This window comes from Arachis hypogaea, chromosome 2 (assembly GCF_003086295.3).
Source record: "Arachis hypogaea cultivar Tifrunner chromosome 2, arahy.Tifrunner.gnm2.J5K5, whole genome shotgun sequence".
NCBI classification, from domain to species: Eukaryota; Viridiplantae; Streptophyta; class Magnoliopsida; order Fabales; family Fabaceae; genus Arachis; species Arachis hypogaea.
Genome location: NC_092037.1, coordinates 66,728,905 through 66,749,199, shown reverse-complemented (window position 1 = coordinate 66,749,199; position 20,295 = coordinate 66,728,905). Strand labels below are relative to the sequence as shown.

The 20,295-nt window shown below is 33.5% G+C and overlaps 3 protein-coding genes across 3 annotated transcripts; 1 reads left to right on the top strand and 2 right to left on the bottom strand.

The window, feature by feature from the left end:
- Positions 1-4,628: 4,628 nt before the first annotated feature.
- LOC112746750 (uncharacterized) lies at positions 4,629-7,454 on the bottom strand. Its single transcript, XM_025794966.3, has 4 exons — positions 6,973-7,454; positions 5,678-6,208; positions 5,207-5,272; positions 4,629-5,077 (listed from the first exon to the last, which is right to left on the bottom strand). Exons 1-4 carry the CDS (start codon positions 7,105-7,107, stop codon positions 5,018-5,020), a joined length of 792 nt encoding a protein of 263 aa, XP_025650751.1. The 5' UTR covers positions 7,108-7,454; the 3' UTR covers positions 4,629-5,017.
- Positions 7,455-10,184: 2,730 nt separating this feature from the next.
- On the top strand, positions 10,185-13,907 carry LOC112746734 (protein STRUBBELIG-RECEPTOR FAMILY 2-like). Its single transcript, XM_072218397.1, has 11 exons — positions 10,185-10,249; positions 10,725-10,796; positions 10,891-10,956; positions 11,030-11,095; positions 11,184-11,512; positions 11,758-12,026; positions 12,107-12,372; positions 12,442-12,586; positions 12,766-12,908; positions 12,994-13,150; positions 13,454-13,907. Coding segments are annotated over exons 1-11 (1,707 nt in total). The 5' UTR covers positions 10,185-10,247; the 3' UTR covers positions 13,646-13,907.
- Positions 13,908-14,164: 257 nt separating this feature from the next.
- LOC112746718 (CDK5RAP3 protein homolog) lies at positions 14,165-20,188 on the bottom strand. Its single transcript, XM_025794965.3, has 10 exons — positions 19,883-20,188; positions 19,628-19,762; positions 18,211-18,305; positions 17,996-18,090; positions 17,742-17,877; positions 17,509-17,658; positions 16,823-17,347; positions 16,378-16,586; positions 15,795-15,927; positions 14,165-14,588 (listed from the first exon to the last, which is right to left on the bottom strand). The coding sequence occupies exons 1-10, from the start codon at positions 19,941-19,943 to the stop codon at positions 14,457-14,459; spliced, it is 1,671 nt and encodes a 556-aa protein (XP_025650750.1). The 5' UTR covers positions 19,944-20,188; the 3' UTR covers positions 14,165-14,456.
- Between the last annotated feature and the right edge of the window lie 107 nt (positions 20,189-20,295).

Genomic DNA, 20,295 nt, shown 5'->3' with positions numbered 1-20,295 from the left:
ACAAAAGTGTGCAATGCTTGTTATTTGGCCAAACAATAAACTTTCTTTGGACCGATTATTATCCGCATAAATAATATGCATTACTTTATTTTTAATTAGTTACCCAAACATGTATTTGCTATCAATATGTGTATATAATTCGGCCAAATATAGGCCTTCCTTTGGGCTGACCAATATTCGCATGAATTATATATCATCATATTCATTATGTTTTGAATAAATTAATTTTCACAAAAGAGACTACTTTGACAGCATAATGTTCAATCAATTTATTCCAAAATCAAATATTTATAATAAATGAGTATAATAATTCAGATTGTCACCAGTTTCTTTATGTAACAATTAAAATAAATTCTTAAACTATATAAGAAATTAAATCTTAATAATATCTTTTCAAATCTTAAAAAAAATATGATTATAACAGAGAAACAAATTCATGTGCCAAAAATTTTTGATCCATTAAAATTAAAATCAATAATTATAATTTAATAATACTCTATTAATGTTTTAAAAATAAAACATTCATTTATTATATAAATTAAACGCCAATTCGGTCTCATATATATATATATATATATATATATATATATATATATATATATACCTTAAACAATAATAATATATATAAATAATCATACATGATAAGACACATACATATATAAGGAATTGCAATATCATGGCACTAGCATTAACAATAGGAAATTAATCTGTGTTTGTGCAATAGTACAGTATATGACGCACTCACATCATACACGTTTCTTTATTCGTAATACCATATCAAGTAAGGAACACAAAATATACATCAATCTATATATTGATTCATCGAAATAAAACTGAATATATTCGATGAATAAATTATGGGCGGCTCTAATACCATTTGTTGGAATTTTTTCAGGATTTTTTATTCTAAAAATCATCCATGTTAAATTACCAAAAATATAACATAATATAGAAACATATCTTTACTCATAAAAGTTAGAAATTGATGGAAGAATTCGGATCTTGTGGTTTTTTTTTTCGATTTTCTTCAACTAAAGCCTTTTGTATTTCTAGGTGGCTGAACTGCAACTCTTTTGATAGAGAAAGAACAATAAAGACAGTTTTTGCTTGGTTTTAACTCTTTTGAGCATGACACCTATTAAATCCTAAAACCTAAATAAAATAGTATCTAAAGTATAAAAGATAATATATCTGAAATCCAAAAGATAATTATATAAGGAACAAAAGATAATATCTGATTTTATTCTCATTTAATTTTAAATCAAAAATAATAATGATTTATTCAATTAGCATTTATAATAATAAATAAGATCATTATTATATAAGTCATTTAATTTGAAATAGTATAATTTGTGATTATAATGAATATATGTATTGTCCACAAATAAATTAAAAAATTATTTTAATTTTCTAACAATTAAAAATTGACACATTTAACTTTAGTTGATGTCAACTAAAAAGAGTAATTTTTATCTTAGATTTTTTTATTTTTTTGAAAAATTAAAATAAAAAGATAACATAATTATTTTGAACCGAAACATCCCAGGCAAAATCAAAACGAACATAAATTGTCATATTTCAATCTTTTTATTTTTTCAATCAGTAGATACTTTCATCCAATATATAAACTCTACTGACGCATTATTAAACCACTTACTTCAATAATCTTCTTAATTCCTAGTTTGTTTCTTTCTTTTTTTAATCTTGAATATGGCTTCAACAAAGTTGCCTTCAGGTACAAGCAAGAAGTTCAAACCTACAGATGAAGAACTCATTCAAAATTTTCTCCGTAACAAAATCAATGGGAGGCCTCTACCAAATAATGGAACCATTCTTAAAAGTGAATTGTTTGGTACGGAGAAGAATCCATAGAAAATTTGGGAAGAAAACGTTGAAAATTCTTATGACGGGAAGGACCTCTATTTCTTCACTACTCTGAAGAGGAAGTTCTCAACTAACAGCTTGCGGATGGTTCGCACCATCGGGTTGGGTTCTTGGGAAGGTGAAGACATCGAAAAAGAGATTATGGCCAATAAAACTAACCAGCGCATTGGAATGAGGAAACGATATCGCTTTGAGAAGAGTGGTACTAGCCATGATGGTGGATGGATCTTGCATCAATATACCATTGATTCTTCTTTGTTACCAAATCCATCCAATTTAAGTATCATAATTTTGTGCATATTCTTTAACCACAGGTTTCGAATTTGAATCAAAAGAACCAGTACAAACGAAATTCTTGTTGGACTGTGTTCAGTAACGTTTCGATGATAAACTAAAGGTTCAATTGCTGATGGACATAAAGTTGTAAAAGTGTTCTGTCTAAAAACAAAAAAAAATAGTCTTTATTTTATTTTATTTTATTTTTCTCATTATTTCTGTTTCTATTTAAGAAACAAAATCAAAACACAACCTAGGTCACTGCTACATTATGCTTAGTTTCTCAATGACACAACCTTGGATAATTTTTTTTGGTTGATATATATATTGACCGCTACATTATTTCTGTCTTGCTCCAATCCAATTAAATAAAGGTTAATGTATTTTATATATTTTCTTTGCAGATGAATAATGATGTTTTATGCAGATTTAGAAAGAATAACATTAAACCTCGTTAAAAAAAAAAAAGGAAACCTGTGGCTCCGAAAACTGTGGCTACTGTAATACTGGTAAGTGTTGATTTGATTGATGTGTTTAGTTTTTTCTAACTATAAGGAAAAAGTTCAATTTTGATTTTAAGCTTACTAAATTAATAGTAGTTTATAGCTTATTGAGTTGTGTTTATGTGTCTTCAAGTTACAATTTAATGTCTCTCATACACTCTCTTTCTTTTCGATAATAATAGTGGTGCCTTTGAATACGGCCGAGTATTGTTAAAATAACAAATTTAGGAATTACATTTTTATTTATTTAAACACAATATTTCTAATGCTTTTGAGGATTACAAAGTGTATATGGTTTGATTCTAACTCTTTTTATAATTTGAAATACTGCTTCTATTAAAAAATCTGTTTGAATTTTATTATATATAAAGTAAGTTTTTCTTTTTAATACTTTGGTGTTGATTATTTAAATCCATATTTGCATACCTTACTATCTACATATTTATAATTAATGGCTCTATTATTTAAATGGAGCAAAAATGTTTTAATTTATAATTACAGCTTCTCTTGTTTGCAAGACTAAATAAATAAAAGATTTTGATTTTGAAAGAATATAGGCGAATAAAGTAGTTCGAGTAACTAAATAAAATAATTAAAGATTCAGTAATTGATTTAAGAACTACAGCTTATTTTCTGGTAGACCTTACTTATTTACTTTAATTTAGAAACCAACTTGATTTGCATATATATTGGGCGAAAGTCAAATAATAATTATAACAAAAAAAAATTTCCGTTTTACAACAAATGTCACATTCATCATAGTATTCGTATTGTAAGTATTATTCTGTATTTTTTTTTCTTCTTCCAATTGAAATTGTGTATGAAAATTATTAAATTTTGTTTAGATTAAAGTAAATCTGAATTTATGATGCTAGTTTGGATATTTAATTGGACTTGATTTCCTACCTTATTTTCTATAACCATATACTACTTACATATCTGAATCACACAAATGGTGAACGTGCAGTTTTTGTTTATGCTTTTTTTCATTATTATTATTATTATCATCATCTATATTTTTAATGAAATCTATAGGTCAAGTTCTTGATATTATTATTGTGTTCTTGATATTAGAACGCCAATTATGTTGTTGGGATAGTAGAATTTGTTAATTAATCAGAGAATGGAGATGAAAGGTTGGAAATTCAAAATGAATTAGCAAACCCATCAAACAATAATGGAGATGAAAAAATTAATGAGATTCAGAGAGAACTAACAAATTAATTAGAGAATAATAAGGATGAAATAAAAGTTGAGGATTTGGCTACTACTATTGGAATTGAGGCAAACTGTGACGAAATGGAAGATGGTGATGATGATGGTGATAGTGATGATGATGAAGATCACAATGATATGACATGGCCAGAGTTTTTTGCAATGCAATTGATAGAACTTAACAAAGACCGGATCATTCCAAACGATGATGTCCCCCTAATTCCAAATAAATTTCACAATGACATGTTAAAGAGGTTTAAAAAAGTTTTGTGATCAACTATATCTAATTTTTGTTTTTCTTTTTTATTTATTTTGTTTTTTAAATATATCTGGGTTCAATTTTGTACAGACTTTTGTTTTGGTCGGATAGATTTATGTATTAATTTTTTAGTGAATTAAAAACTACTTATTGATGTAGTTAATTTGTTTAACTTTGTTCTAGATAAACTGAGGGTGCTTTTTCTACAATTTAACATTTATTTGGAAGATGTAGTATATGCATCATGCCTCTTAATTAATGGGGTTTAATCTTGGGCTACTCCCAAAAAAAAAACATTCAAGAATAACTTTTGATGTTTGGACCTTGGAGAATTGATTGTTTAAATGAAATCAGCAAAATATGTGGTCGATTGCATATTGTGTTTTTTATTTTTTATTTATTTATTTATTTATTTTTAGAACTGTATTTCCAACAAGAGAAACGATAATGATTAATGATGTATTACGATCATTTTAGGGTCTATGGATAAATTGACCAAAGAAGCTTATATTGGAATGGAGGTCAATAAACTATACAGATGTTGGGTCTAAATAATAAAAACGAAGAGAAAATTACAATGAAAAACTCATTTGAACTAAACTGAAGTATAGCATAAACCCTACATCAAATCAACTAATTCATACCCTATAATAAGGTATGTCATTAGGCATAGGGTTAGTGATGAGGCAAGCTTGAGCTTAACGATAATAGGCTCCGACGAGGCAAAATATAGTGCTCGACCATAATGGAATGACACCCTATTCATGCATATCCATGTTCACATCATTGCAATATGCATTTACAGGCAACAGTGCTTGCTTGGCGAAAAAGAAGAGAGACGACAACGCACAGTCAGGTGTTCATCTCAGAAACCATCAAGTTAGTGATCATCTTCATTGGTTCCAGGGCAGTTGGTCAAGAGAGCATCCTTTGATTCATACTGAAGAAACATATAAAAATCAAAATTTTATTTATAGATAATTATGAGTTTCAAGAGTGTCAAAGTTTGGTTTTTAGTATTACTACAAAACAAATATATAAAAAGTAACTGTTTGTGTTGTTTACTCACCTTGCATCCACAAAAGAGGCAATAATTGTGGTCATCCCTCAGTTTCATCAAAACTTCTTGCAAATCCTGAATCGATTACATGTATCACTATCACAGTTGCAACCAAATACGAATGCAGGAATATATTAACAAAGTTCAACAAGAATGAATGTCAAAGTATAAGAAATACAACAACGACAAGTAAGCTTTGTGCAATGGCTAGGTAGGATCGGCTTAAATGGATCAAATGATGACAAAGTGCAATGAGTAATATTTGTTTAAATCGCTTGGTATTTAGAGTATAACGAGCAGAAAATTAATCAGCAATGGAAGTGTATTGACTTGATGTGTGTGCTTGAGCAGTTAAGATCAAGAGAAAAAGAAAGCATTTGTGCTGTTTCCATGTGTTATTCGGGGATGCAACATAAATCAATACCAAAACATGGTTAAAAGGAGTGTTCAACCAAAAATATAACCTTTTTAGTTACGTACCTCTTCCGTTATTTCTTCCTCTTCCTCATCTTCCTCTTCTTCATCATCCTCATTCTTTTCCGGTTCAATGATTTCTCTATTCTCTAATTGATCAAGGGCAACCTTTGCCTTATGGAAATTGGCTACAACTCTCTTACTCTGCCATCGCGACTTCTGTCTCAACCCAAAGTCTTGCATTAGATCCTCCTCTTTCCTCCTTTTTCTCTCAGCTATGATTTCCTCCTTTTTCCTCTTCTCCTTGTGAGGATCATCTAAGCCAATACCAGCTCGCGATCGTCGAATCTCAATCCCCACTGGCTCAGCCCTACCCAAACCCTCTTTGCCAAGGGCAGCACCGGGCGTATAACCCATTTGTTTGAGCAGCTTAAACCCAATGTTGGATTGTGGTATTGGAGCTTCCACTTTTGCCAATGTTTGCTCATCCTCTTCTTTCTGCTTTCTTTCTCTTTCAAGTTTTCGCCGTTCTTGCCAGCTGAGTGTTTTTAACTTACTCTTGGAAGAGCTGATCGGAGGGTCTTTCTTGCCAGAGATCTGCACATAAGAAAGGGATCCTCTTCACCAAAATGCAACTATAGTACATATAATCCGTAAAATAAAAGAGGTTAACATAATTTAAGCCATAATTTAAACATTACATAAGTTCCCATTTGTTTTTCCTTTCAAATAGACATATAAAAGCAAAAGCTCATATATCTTCGAAAATGCATGAGACAACACTCCCATTTTCAAAACTATATCCAAACTGAAATTTTTGGGGTTAATAATCTAGCAGCAATGCTTTATTCTTTAGAAAGATGAATTGCTATCCTTAGTCCCACCTTATATGATGAACAAAACTAAAGAAACTAAAAAATTGGCAAGCGAAACAGATAATTGGTACATTAGATATATGAAAAAACCAAAGACCTGGTAAGCAAAACAGATAATTGAAATCTTAGATATATGCAGAATATAATTTCTGCAAATTTTTATTTTCAAAAAGAAGACTCATTTTGTACGTGATATTAGAATGAGCATCATAATCTATTCCAGTTATCATCTACTTGGTTGGTCAAGTAATTAGCTCACTTATCTACTTAAACTGGTCATAAATTACATCAAGCACCGTTTTTCTTTCATCATTTATTAATTCTTAACACCAAGGACTAAAGTTTACAAACAAGAAAACATAAGAACTAAAATTTAGAGAGACAATTGCAAGATCATGTGAAATCAGATCATTATACCTAATTGAGTAAAAGGGAGCGACAGAACGAAACGACAATGGAGGGGAGTAAAACGACGAGAAGTAATACCTTCTTGGATGAAGGTTTTGGAAGAGGCTCAGATGGAAGGAAGCGTGAGAGGTCACCCATGTAGTCATCCTCCTGTTCTTCGGTCCCATGGTTGTTGTTGCTGCTGCTCTGCGTGTTCGCCGTTGACTCAGCCATGGCCAGCTTCGCCGCACTGGGCTTGGCCGCTTGCTCACACCATAGCTTCGATGAGGCTAAGGGGAACTCTGCAAGAAACTGGAGCACGACCCCGCCGCGGGAGGTAGTGGCGATTGCAAAAAAGGAAGCGGGCACAAGAGATTTCAATCAATCAGAACACGGGGAGCTAGAGTTGGCGAGCGCAGGGGGCAGATTCACGATCACCGTAACTGAAGGCGAAGGATGCAGCCGTTCCTTGCCCGATTCTGAGTCCCTGAGAGTCGAGAAATGAGAGGGATTGACGCCAAAGTTGAATTCAACTAGTTTCTTTATTAGATGAACAATTCAAGTTGTTTCTATGGCTCCCACATTAGGCTAGCTTCTCTTTCTGATTGTTGGGCCCAGGCTTGGGGCTGTCCAGCCCAATCAAAAAATCTGTCCAAAAATATTTCATTGATCAACTTAGATTGGTCTAGTGATTAATTCACTAATCTATTTAAAAAATGTCAAGTATTCAAATTTTGTCTTGTTCATGTAATAATCTATTGGTCAACAACAAATTTTTAAATAAAAAAAATCATTTGTGAATTTGTAAAATATCTTTTTTAATTTTTATTTATGATATTTCTACTTCTTTAAATATTAATTAAATTAATTATTCATAATAATTTTAGTACAAAAGATATTTTTATAATTAATTTCTCTTAATAGTTCTTTAAAATATTCATTTTAAACTTTCTCCAATAATTTATTAAAAATATCATTATAAAAAAATATTTTTTCTTTTTACTAAGAATGTAGATTCTAATTTTATTCTTTTGCATATATTTTTAAGAATTTAATTATTAAATGTTCTAAACACATACTAAAATTATAATTATACTAGATGTACAATAAAATTATTTACTAAAATTAATTATTAATGTAAAACACAAACCAAAATATAAAATACGTATTAGAAATAAATTAAACTATATATATTTAAACACAAAAATATAATTATTAATTTGATAGTTGATTTTTTTGTTTACAGATAGTATTTTGGATAAAATTATTACTAAAATATAGCTTTAATAAATATATAAAAATATATAAAAACTTAAATTTAAAAATGGTAAGAAGTACATATTAGTATTTAGTAACCTTGTTTAGTAATTTCAAGCTCATATATCTATTACGTTATTTAATAATTTCAAAAGGGAAATGCCGTTTACTTGTTTAATAACCTTGCTTAGTTATGCAACAACCAAGGGGACGTGATTTCTGCACGTGTACGTTGCGCGCCAAAACTAACTAACGAATAACGATAACGTCTTTCTTCTCCTTCCTCCAACTCTCTCTTTCCTCCTCCTTCTGCAAGCTCAACCCAACCCACTCAGAGAGTCACATTGACTCAGCGAGCGTGTGCGAAAAAAAAAACTAACAAACACGAACTCGAATATCAGAGGTATCAATCTTTTTCTTTAACTAACCTTGAACCTTTTTTTACCTTTTTTACCTCTTCTCTTCAACATGTTTAGCAACCGAGAATGTACGGCAAAATTTGAGTGAAAATCAGGGCACTGATTTTTTCGGTTCGTTTCAGTTTCTTCCCGGAGAAAGGAATTAAGCAAGGAGATTAAGTTGACGGATGATTCTGTTTCTCTTGGAAAATGAATCGCTTTTTCATCTCCGTTCATTTTTTCTTCGTTGTCTTCTCGGCAACTCTGATTTCTCAGAATTCAGCATTCACTGATCCTCTTGATGGTAATTGTTTAATCATTCTTTGAAAACTTGAGCAAACTGTTAAAAGAAAAAATCCTTGAATGACTTGATTGCTTTTATTGTTTGGTTCCAAAGAAAATTCGTTATACTTGTCATTGTTGTTTCAAGATATTGATAAAGAAAATTATCCAAATCTGTTTGGAAGTTTCTGTAATTTTCTTTTGTCGCAGTTTGCAAAGATTTCAAAACTGTTTAATTCGGTGACTGAGGGCTACGCTTAATTACTCATTTTATGCTCCTTATGTCAAAACGTGGGCTTCATTACTCGGATTTCAGCATTTCATTTTGTTACTGTTTCTAAAACTGTGATCTGTTTAGGGTTTGTCTTTATTGTTGAAAAATTGGTAAAAATATAACTTGAGGAGATAGAATCTTAACTTACAACAGGAGAAGATCATGTTACTGATCATAAAAAATTCAAATTTAATTGAACTCTTTTTCTTTCTTTTTTTTTCTTTTTTTCCTTGTCTTTCACTAAAACTATGTTTCTTGCTATTCCTTTTTTTGGGTAAACAGTCTCCGCTCTCCAGGATCTATACAGAACCTTAAACACCCCGCCGTTGCTGGAAAGATGGAATGGCGATGATCCCTGTCAGGAGTCTTGGACAGGAGTAGCATGCTCTGGCTCATCAGTTATACACCTGTAATTCAATAATTATACACTGATTATATTCACATTCAGGTCATAGATGCCATTTAAATAATAAGTTATAGTATCCTTATTTTTAATAATACCTGTTCTCATGCAGAAAAATTCAAGGATTAAACCTCACTGGATATCTTGGAGGCCTTCTCCACAATCTACAGAACTTGAAGCACCTGTAAGTAATTACATTGCTTAAAATTCCCATAAGGACATGTTTATTTTCAAATTGTGCACTCTACTCACTTCTGTAATTGTTTCCTTAGTGATGTCAGTTCTAACAACATAGTGGGAGAAATACCATCTGGTTTACCCCAATGTCACACACATGTAAGCCTATTTTTCATTTTGTTCCTGAATGACTAACTGACTATTGTGTTCTGACAATTCTTCTTTTTCATCTCTTTCTCTCTTTCTCTCTCTCTCTCTCGCTTTGATTTGACAGAAATATGGCTTACAACTATCTGAGCCAAAGTATCCCACCATTATCAGCCATGAAAAAACTAAAACATCTGTGAGTTATTGTAGCATTGATTCAGTCCAAGCTTGTTAAACTAGATTAGCATGAGAAATATTCTTAACCAAAGTCCATTCACAACATGTTTCTTCATATTCTCTAATTTTTATAAGATATAGTAACTCAGTTTTATAAATGGCTGTGAAATCGTGATCCTTGTCTTGCAGGAATTTAAGCCACAATTTCTTGTATGGACCCATTGGCAATGTGTTTGCTGGGTTAGATGAACTCAAAGAAATGTATGCCTTCTTAACCTGAGTCTTATTTTGCATTTGAAAGAAATTAGCCATTGCAAAGAATTTCCATAGATATCTTTCTTGAATTAGTTGGATATGTATCAGCCAAACAATGAAGCCGAAATATACCTTCTCAATATTCAATAAATTAAGAATGGACAAAATTAGAAGGATACTTTGTTTGGATTCAGTAGTAAAGTAGTTGAAATACTCAATTTGAAAAACATGATTTCTCCTATTTCATTACAACCAAACCTGTAATTCAACTCAAATACCAAGTAATTTCCTAGGTTTTGAAAAGTTTCCACAAAAATGAAGTTCGAACTACATTATTCTGAAAAAGAAAGTCAAAAGAGTAACAAAGCTTGGAAGTGGATTGAGTCGTATGTTTATGTCTGACAGAAGAATGTAGTCTTTTTTATTTTTCTGTCCAAATTTTAGCCTGGACGACCCTAACAGGATGACTTTCTTTCATCAGGGACCTTTCCTACAACAATTTCACTGGAGATTTGCCGAGTTCATTTGGCTCCTTGAAAAACCTTGGGAAATTGTATGTTTCCTTTCTCCATACGTTCCTCACCCATTTTCCAAAGCTATATGTATTTATCAGGGTCATGTTCATTTGATATGGTGATGCTTTGCAGGTTCCTTGAGAACAACAAATTCACTGGGTCAGTCACGTACCTGGCTGCGCTTCCTCTCACCGATTTGTAGGTTATCATTTCAGAGTTTTGACAAGTATTACTACAGTTTCATCATCTGCTAACGTATCTATTTTGTCAGGAACATCCAGGATAATCTGTTTAGTGGGATTCTTCCACCACATTTTCAGTCCATACAAAACTTATGGTTAGTAGTGACTATGACCATTTTTTATCTCCTCCAGCTACATTCTTAGATATGAAATGAATGAGCACATAACTATACCTTAAATTAGGATTGGAGGGAATAAATTCCAAGCAGTGGACGACTCTCCTCCCTGGCCTTTTCCTTTGGACAGTGTACCAGTTGAGCATAATAGTACTCGTCCACCCATAACGCAAACGAATGCCATTGAGAACTATGCTTCTGCTAAAGCAATCAAGCACAAGAAGAAACACATGGGCCCTGGAGGAATAGCTTTTACAGTTGGTGGAGTAACATTATTGGTAGCTGGATTGACACTCTTCATTGCAACTCGTTTGAATAGATTACATTCTGAGAGACTGAAGAACTTGGAAAGTGTTGAAAGATCATTCCCTTCTCTTCCAATCAGTGACTCAAAAGGTATATCCTTAAGGAGAGAGTGTGGATGCTGACTGACACACCCTAAGTGAAGGGAAAACATTAAATGACTCAAAAAATGTCAAAAAATTCTTCTGTTCATTCAAATTGCAGATTTAACAGTAAAATGAGTGATATATCATTGCCATTCAGCTGTCTCAATTTCCTGTATAATATGTTCCAATCTTTAGTTCAATGATTTGAGTTCCATGTTTAACCAGTCTTTTCTCCATTTTTATTGGTTATAGATATCTCTACTACTGCCGTAGATGAGAGCCTGCAAATCCCACCTTTCAATTCTGCATCCCTTTTGGTTCCAAGGCGACTACCTTCCCAAAATCATAAAAAAAATGGAGAAACAAGGAGGAGTTTTTCTGAAAGAGAAAAGGTCACTGGGAGGACAAAAGTTTATACAGTAGCAGAGATTCAGTTGATTACAAACAGCTTCAGTGAAGACAACCTTCTTGGAGAGGGATCTCTTGGTCCTGTTTATAGAGCTGAATTTCCAGATGGAAAGGTACCATCCAAAGTAATGTTTTAAAGAATCTCATAATCATTTGCTTTCAAAATATAATACCTTCCTTTCTTCTTTGAAAGGTTTTGGCTGTGAAGACTATCACCATGGCGGGCTTGTCTTTCAGTGAAGAGGAGAAGTTCTTAGATGCAGTTTGCACCGCTTCCCGTTTAAAACATCCTAACATTGTTGCACTCAAAGGTTACTGTTTGGAGCATGGACAGCATCTCCTTGTCTACGAGTATGTCAGAAATTTAACTCTAGATGATGCTCTTCACAGTGATGCATACAAGCCTTTGTCATTGACCATCCGTCTCCAGATTGCTCTTGGTGTTGCTCAGGCTCTGGCGTAAGTTCAATGTTTTCACTCAAACTTATTTCTCATAACTCAAACTTATTTCTCACACAATGTTTGCAGCTATATGCACTCCAGTTCCCCTCCTGTAGCCCACGGCAACTTGAAGTCTTCCAATATTCTGCTAGATGAAAATCTAATGCCTCGTGTTTGTGACTGCGGCTTGACTATTTTGAGACCACTGACAAGCAACAAGGTCAAAACTCGAGTAAGTCTCTGCAATAATCATCCTCACCTAGAACTACTTTATGCTGCATTTGCCACTGATATTATACACTGGATTAGGGAAAAACCATGTCCTTGTTGGAAATAAGATGGTTTGAATGTTGTTGGAAAACAGCTTGATTGTAATCTTTCTAAAACTTTGGTGAATGTTGTTGGAAACAGGCTTTGGAGATTTCTATCAGAGATGCAGGCTACATTTCACCAAACCATGGTCAACCAGGAACTAACAGCTGCATAGAAAGTGACGTCTTTGCATATGGGGTGTTGCTTTTGGAACTATTAACCGGAAGGGAACCTTTCGATGGGTAAGCTACCTTGTGCCGTTTCATGTGTTTCCTTTTTGGGGGTTGAACTGAATGAGATGATCCCTGTTACTGTTATACAACACAGTTCCAGGCGGAAGGAAGAGCAATATCTAGCTCAATGGGCTTCATCCAGGCTTCATGATAGCGAGACCTTGGAACAGATGGTGGATCCTGCAATTCAAAAGACATTTTCATCCAAGGCTCTTTCTCGTTATGCTGATATACTCTCCCTCTGCCTACAGGTATAATAGTTGCCTCTCAAATATCAAATATTGCATGCTGTTACGTTTGGTGGAGTTTACGGTGCCTATGATGGCCTATAAGTGTTAAATTAAATTTTTTTTTTTTTTACATTTTAGTAAAGTTTTTTGTTTTATTTTTTAAATTAAAAGTATTGTTAAATAATAAAGAGTTACTTTAATTTTAGTAATATTTTTTTAAACCGTAGGATAGGCAGCATAGCTTGCATCCCTATGTTTTGTTCTTCAGGCCTGTGTTTATGCGTTCTCCTTCTTCTTGAAACTTGTCTGTCTCTTCCATAACAGCCTGTAAAGGAATTTCGGCCACCAATGTCTGAAATAGCAGAATCACTTGCTTCTTTCATGCAACGGCTCAACGCGTCAAAGAGCGGCGCAGCAGATAGGAATGGACCAGTGTCTGATCCGCTCGAGAGGTCTTTCCGGACAACTGCATCTCATTTTATTGCTTCACCCACATTGAGCTACGTGTCCGCCTGATGTTTTGAACTAACTCAGTGACCAAAAAAAGCATCCACACTTCCAGTGATTTCTTTCATTGACATTAACATGCCAGAAACTTGCATATCCCTGACCACTCTTCAACATTTTAATTCGTTTATACAATATTACAGCATGAATCAAACAGCTTAAATCTTTTTGTCATTGCTATTTTCTTTGTTCTTTCTTGAGAAATCCGACACTACTTTTCCTTTTGTAGAAAGACTATTTCTACATCAAATACAGCTGAGTTTCTTTTCAATCTAAAACTGCCTTTGTCTAAGACTCTATCGAATATTTCCGCATTGCTTTCTCTCTCCTTTATGAAGAATAATTCATATTTCCTCATCAATTCTTGTTTTCCAAACTGGCTCTTTCCTTCGTATGTAGGTTGAGATGCGGAAGAATAGAAAAAATAGAGAGAAAGAAACAAAAATTGTAAGATAAAAATTATGATGTAATTTGGAGGGGAAAAAAAGAGAACATAAATAATTGAAAGAATAAAAGGAAAAGTAGACGGAGAAAAAAAATAATTGTTTCTCTTAATACGAGGAACTTGAAATTTGATATAATTTGACGGAATCGGATGACACAATTTCAAATGACAGTACCAAAGGTTACTTTCATTCACAGCTTGTCACTTGTCACCAAACATTTATCAGCAAAGATTCTTGACATTGTCACTAAACATTTAACGCCAGCACGCAACTGTACCAAAGAAAAGTATCTATCCAATCATACACCTCATTCTTCAGCTATCTTGTCTAGCTTATCCACCTAAGGCTTCATCATTATCAGAAGAAGCTTCTCTTCATGCTCCAAAGCCACTACTCAAAAGAGTGTTGATCTCTCCGATTATATTAACTGGTCTTCCGTCAAACATGGATGAAAGTGTAGTCTCACACAGTTTCTTCAGCTCCTTTGTTTTTGCCAACGCCGCTTCCTGCAATTCCAATAGCAGTTTGTAATTTAATTCTCAAGTAATGAACATGTAATTCAGAATTTTGTCTTTCTTGGTAGCAAAGAAATGAGAAATTAAGAATTAGGCAATTGAAAACAAGAAACGGCAGGCTTCAGAATGTGTTTGCTTGTTAATGAAGTTAGGGAGTGGATAGAACAAAAGCAATATATTGGTTCGTATCCCCTAACAGATGCAAATAAAAAAGTGAAGAAAATAATTACCTTATTTTTATAAAAAGGATAAAATAATGACCCACGTTTTCAAAATTCTTTAAAATTACCTCTAATTTTTAACTTAATTCTATTTTATAATTCTACTCTTCCCGATATTTTTTTTACAGTGAATAGTCATTCAAAATTGTTTTTTCAATTTTACTCTTGGTCACATCACCATCATCCTCATCTCCACCCCAACCCCAACTCCAACCATGATTCCCAACCCAATCCCATCACCCGGATAGACACCCGAGCTGCAACCCCTTAGTTGCCACCCCACCTTGCAGTCAGCCGCCACCCCACCCCAGCCCAACTCCCTCCACCTCTTCATCCAGCAAGAGAGGGACTTGGGGCGGCGTCGCCTCCCCTTTGCCCAAGCGGCTGACTTAATGTTGATGTAGAACAGTTTCTTCCTTACTTTTAAGTTATATGTCCTTTAAACCACCCCTTCAAGCTAGGGGAAGATGTAACCTATGTTGAATTTGATGTTGGATTTATTATATAATATAACCTAGGGTCTATTCTATGGATTGACCACTTATTATTTTTTTGTGATTTTATATGCTTTTGCTTTATATGAAAAACACCATAATCTTAACCATAATCCAGAAATATCAACGGTTAATTCTACAGCTTGCACCCATGATCTTAAGGTCACACATAGACAACTTATCCCAGTTTTGACAACATAGAGGAAAATTGTTATTAATTGGTTGTGAATGGGAATCAAATCAATCAATTGTTTTGATTCTGAGTTTGGTATTTCGGGTTAATCTAAGGGATTAAAGATTCGAAGCCCAAGTAGTTAAATGATAGCTAATTCACCAAGGATTGGGATTTAGGTAATTTGAAACTTGGTACTCATAATCCTTTTGTGCTAATACTCTCGCTGTATTATTTTTTCAGGATACATTTCCCATGAAAGGAAAAGTAAACAAAAATGAAAAAATTAAGTAAGCACACTAGAACTCACTTGTTTTGGCCACGATGAAGATAAAGAATTCTGCAGTTCCATACGTTTAGTAGCCAAATCCTTCAAACCATCTTTCAACTTCACTTCATGATGTTTCTTTTCCTCCAATGAATTCACTAGCCTGTCTAGAAATCTGAAATTCATGCCAGCACACAGTCAATATTAGATACAGTAGGAATGCTACTCAAGAAAGAAGAGTTAAGAATAATAAATACACTAGAGATTCAGTGAGCAACTTTCAAAATATCATTAAGCATATATACACTAGAGACCCTACACTCTTACTTCTGTCATTTAGACAAAACATACCAGCCTTCTAAATAAACTAACATCTAATCTAAGTATGATTCTTATCTGGTATCTGTTTGAGAACATAAATCAGTACTCCTCCAGAGTTCAAATTATCATATTCCTGTTTGAGATAATTCCTGTTTAATGCATTAGTCTTCAAATGTAAAATTTCAACTCCATTGAGGCATTATATAAACTACATGCAACTGAGAAACCCTTATACTACTGAGTTTATCTACATTATAGTCCCTTTCAGATGCATGGCATCTTAAGCATAAATATTAACCATTACCTTCTGGAGTTGAGAATCATAATCAGATCCCTTGTCTTCCTATTCGTCAGCAATGAAATTGCCAATGAAACATCACTTTGCATTTTATCTATAGCATCAGGAGCATACTGCTGTAGTACAAAAGGAGCAACAGCCTGGACTTGATGTTGTAAGGATAAAGTTTCCGCATTGCTCAACTCAGCCAATCGTTGATTTAAAAAGGATTTTAACTGACAACAGATAAAATCAAGGCAAAATTTAAAATATACTCTGACAATAAAAATATCAAAATCAAACAAATAAGTTCATACTGTACAAATAACTGTTTACATGGAAAAGAAAATTTAGAGATTTGTTACATTTATGTTTCTTCTACTTGACAGGAAGTGTAAGAAATAATTTTAAATTATATAAGCAAAACCTATAAGTTAACAACACAAAGAAGGTTACCATCACTGTCTCATACCTCATATATATCATCAAGAACCTTATTTCTGTATTCTGTGTCTAGGAGCTGGCTCCTTTCATCCTTGTTTTCTGTCAATTGAGATAGAGTATCTGGAAGAGAAGCTTGACTTTCCACTAATGGAGTTTGGGCATTAATATCATCAATCACATCAGCTTGAGGAGCCTCAACACTGATATCCCAAGATATCCCTAGTTCTTGATTTGTTGGATCTGATCTGACATCCTCCACTGGTGCAGTCTGTATGGCATCAGAGGCATTAATGATTTCATAAGGACCCAACCCATTACTGGTATCATCCGTTTCTTCTACTGTTCCAATGTCCCAATCAATCTGTGAACTATCCACTGAAATATCCCAGTCAATGTCTGGAATGGCAACTTCCACATTGCTCACTAATGGATCTAGTTCATTGTTGCTTGAGTGAACAGTAACATTATTAATCTCAGATCCAACTGAAACATTCAAAGATGGCAGATTTTCACGCATGCTCGTCAGGTTTTGTAGCACAGTTACAGAAGATCTCTGCAGTCATGATTATAAACTGATTTAATTTATGACTTCATTTATTCAATTATGAAATCCTAAACTTATCCTTTGAGACACGAGATTCAAAACAACAGCAGGAATATTGAATCTTACTGAAAGAGAACTATAAAATGATAAGATTTACAGCTCTTGCTTACTTCCTTTTCTGTATGAGCATCTCTAACAAAATTTGAATAATATTCGATTGCTTGTGACATGTTGTCACTGTTTACAACATTCAAAATCTTGCTAAATGTGCTTGGAAGTGATTTTGCTGTCTCCAAAAGTTCCAGTCTGACATTTTTTCCCTACAAAAACATATAATCATTATCTCCTTACCAAAAACAGCACATCGATTTAAATAAGGCTCAAAACCCTCCACTAATGTAACCTGTAGGCCTAGCTCCTGACAAGCTTCTGCATATTTAGCCGCTGAGAGAGCTGCACTTCTTTTTATATCAGCTTCCTTGCGATCTAGTTCTAGCAATTGCTGTTGAATCTTCTGCACCTGTTTTCTCTGATACGGGCTTCATAACAGAAACAAATTATCAGTGCTAAAACAAAAGAATAAAATAAAATAAAGATCCCCTTTAAGGATATAGAACAATACACACTCACAAGTGATTTTCTTCATACAATGCTTACATTTCATAGTTTACATTTTGAGTCATAATCTGTGCAGCCTCACCAAGAAACACATGATCTTTCTCAAAAGATCGGACAATCGCCTCCCAGGCACCCTAGCCAAAGAAAAATAAAAAACAATATATAAGGAAAAAAGAAAAATTGATACACAGTGTGAATCATAGTTATAATCTCAAAAACGCCAAGAAGTTAACAGATCAATATGCCAATCTTACAGCAGCACCCGATAGGCGGCCAAATAAGTTCCGGCTCTCTGGAGTGGACTTTAAGAGAATATCATATATCTGTTTGGCCTCCAAATAACCAACTCCTACAAACAGCAATGCCACTTTGGTGATCTCAAAATATTTGGAGAAAGAAAACGAATTTTCTCCTTTGATATCAGGGAAAGATTAGAATACATTAATATAGCAACATCTTTGATGTAAAAAGAGGTAATACACCTTATTCGCACCCACAATTTGTCACGGATGCAAAAGGGAAACAGCAACCTGAAAAAATTACACTACCATACATAACTACAAACAAAATCTAAGCCTTGGTCACTAGGTAGAGTAGCCTACATTGATCAAACAATGCCAAAGTGCCTATCATAAACCATATTTGTCTTTTAACCATTTATATTCAACTCACTTTTAATAATTTACTCTAAAGTTTTCTTAGTTCTCATTCTACCTCTAAATACATGACTACCTCCATTGCCTTGACAGAACTTCTTTGGACATGTTTATACCACTAAGATGAGATTGTAGCATATTCCATATAACTGGTGCTACCTCAACTCTCTCTAATAATTCCTCATATTCAGTCTTGTGTGTCTACTAATTCATCTTAGCATTCTCATCTCAAAAACATTAAGCTTATGTTCATGTTGGCTTTTAACCACCAAACATTCAATTTTATATAGTATTGCCAGTCTAATAGCTGTGCATTAAAGTTTGCCCTTAAGCTTTAGTAAGGCTAAAGTCATTCTCCAATAGCTAATTATAATTCGAAGTACCAATGCAGCTTTTAATCCCATATTATGCAAGTTAGCATAATGCAAGAACATGGTCTGAATTCTGATGCTATGTATGAGATGCAAAGAGGGGAATGGAAACATAGAAATGAACCAATTAAGGAGTTAGTTACTGGCAAAGTATGCTCAACAAATAATAAGAATAAGGGGGAATTTTCCCCTTGTGAGAGCAACCCATTCAGAAAAGCTAATACAGAAATGACATGACCATGTGCAATGAAGGTTACAATCATCCCAATATACTGGTTCAATCATTTTCTGTTAAGGTTCCATTGAGAATCTTCTTTTATGTTTTTGAATGTCAAGATCATTTTCACTGCAATTATTTCTCTACCTAGAACTCATAAACTGCACACTCCGTTCCGTTTGGAGTCTCTTAATTAGTGAATTGCATAGTACTTCAAAATTACAGTTGGCTGACCCAACCACCAAAAACTTCTTATCCTCATTGAGCTTTGACAACTGAATGCAAACTAATCAATCCCTACCTACTAGAAACGACACCACAAGTGGCAAGAATGCAGCATGAACGACAGAAACAAAAATTAAGTGATTAATTTATCAAAACAGCTATATAGAAATCTAAAGCAAAAAAAAAAAAAGGAAGAACAAACCTTCAGGGTCTAGGGTTTGAAAATAGGGATCAGAATCCTTTGGAAGGGATGAGAATTCCTTGGAAATTCGAGCCCGGATGGCGGCCACACGCTTCCGCCAATCTGCTGGTACCCTTTTGCGATCGACCAACCATTCTTCAACCGTTACAAAATAAATAAATAAATTCAAAAGCAGAAATGGAACAATATATATAAACAAGGAACATAATTAGTGAAATTGAAGAAGAAGAAGAAGAATAGAAGTAAGTGTTTGACCTCCGAGACGAGAAAAAGTGATGTCGATGGGGAGGTTGCGAACGTCATCGGGTGTTTGCATTGCAAGGGATCGCCAAGTCCACTCAACTGAGAAGCAAAACAAGACACCGAGAAATGTTTTTTTTTTTCTTGGGATTATGGGTTTTCCGCCTTTGATTATACTAATTTTTGGAGATGAAAATTGAATTGAATTCTCGACTGAACTGATTTCAATTTAATTCTGAGTAGCATATTACATTACTGCCATTCTTTTTTTTGGTTTTTTGCTTACTGCCATTCTTATTCTTAGGTTTGGAGTTTGGTTACAGTTTAGTACTTTAGTTTTTCGTATTAAAAAAAATTTAAAAACATACTTTTACTAATTAAAAAATAGAAATTCTTTTATTTTAACCAAATAATATGCAAAATTCTAA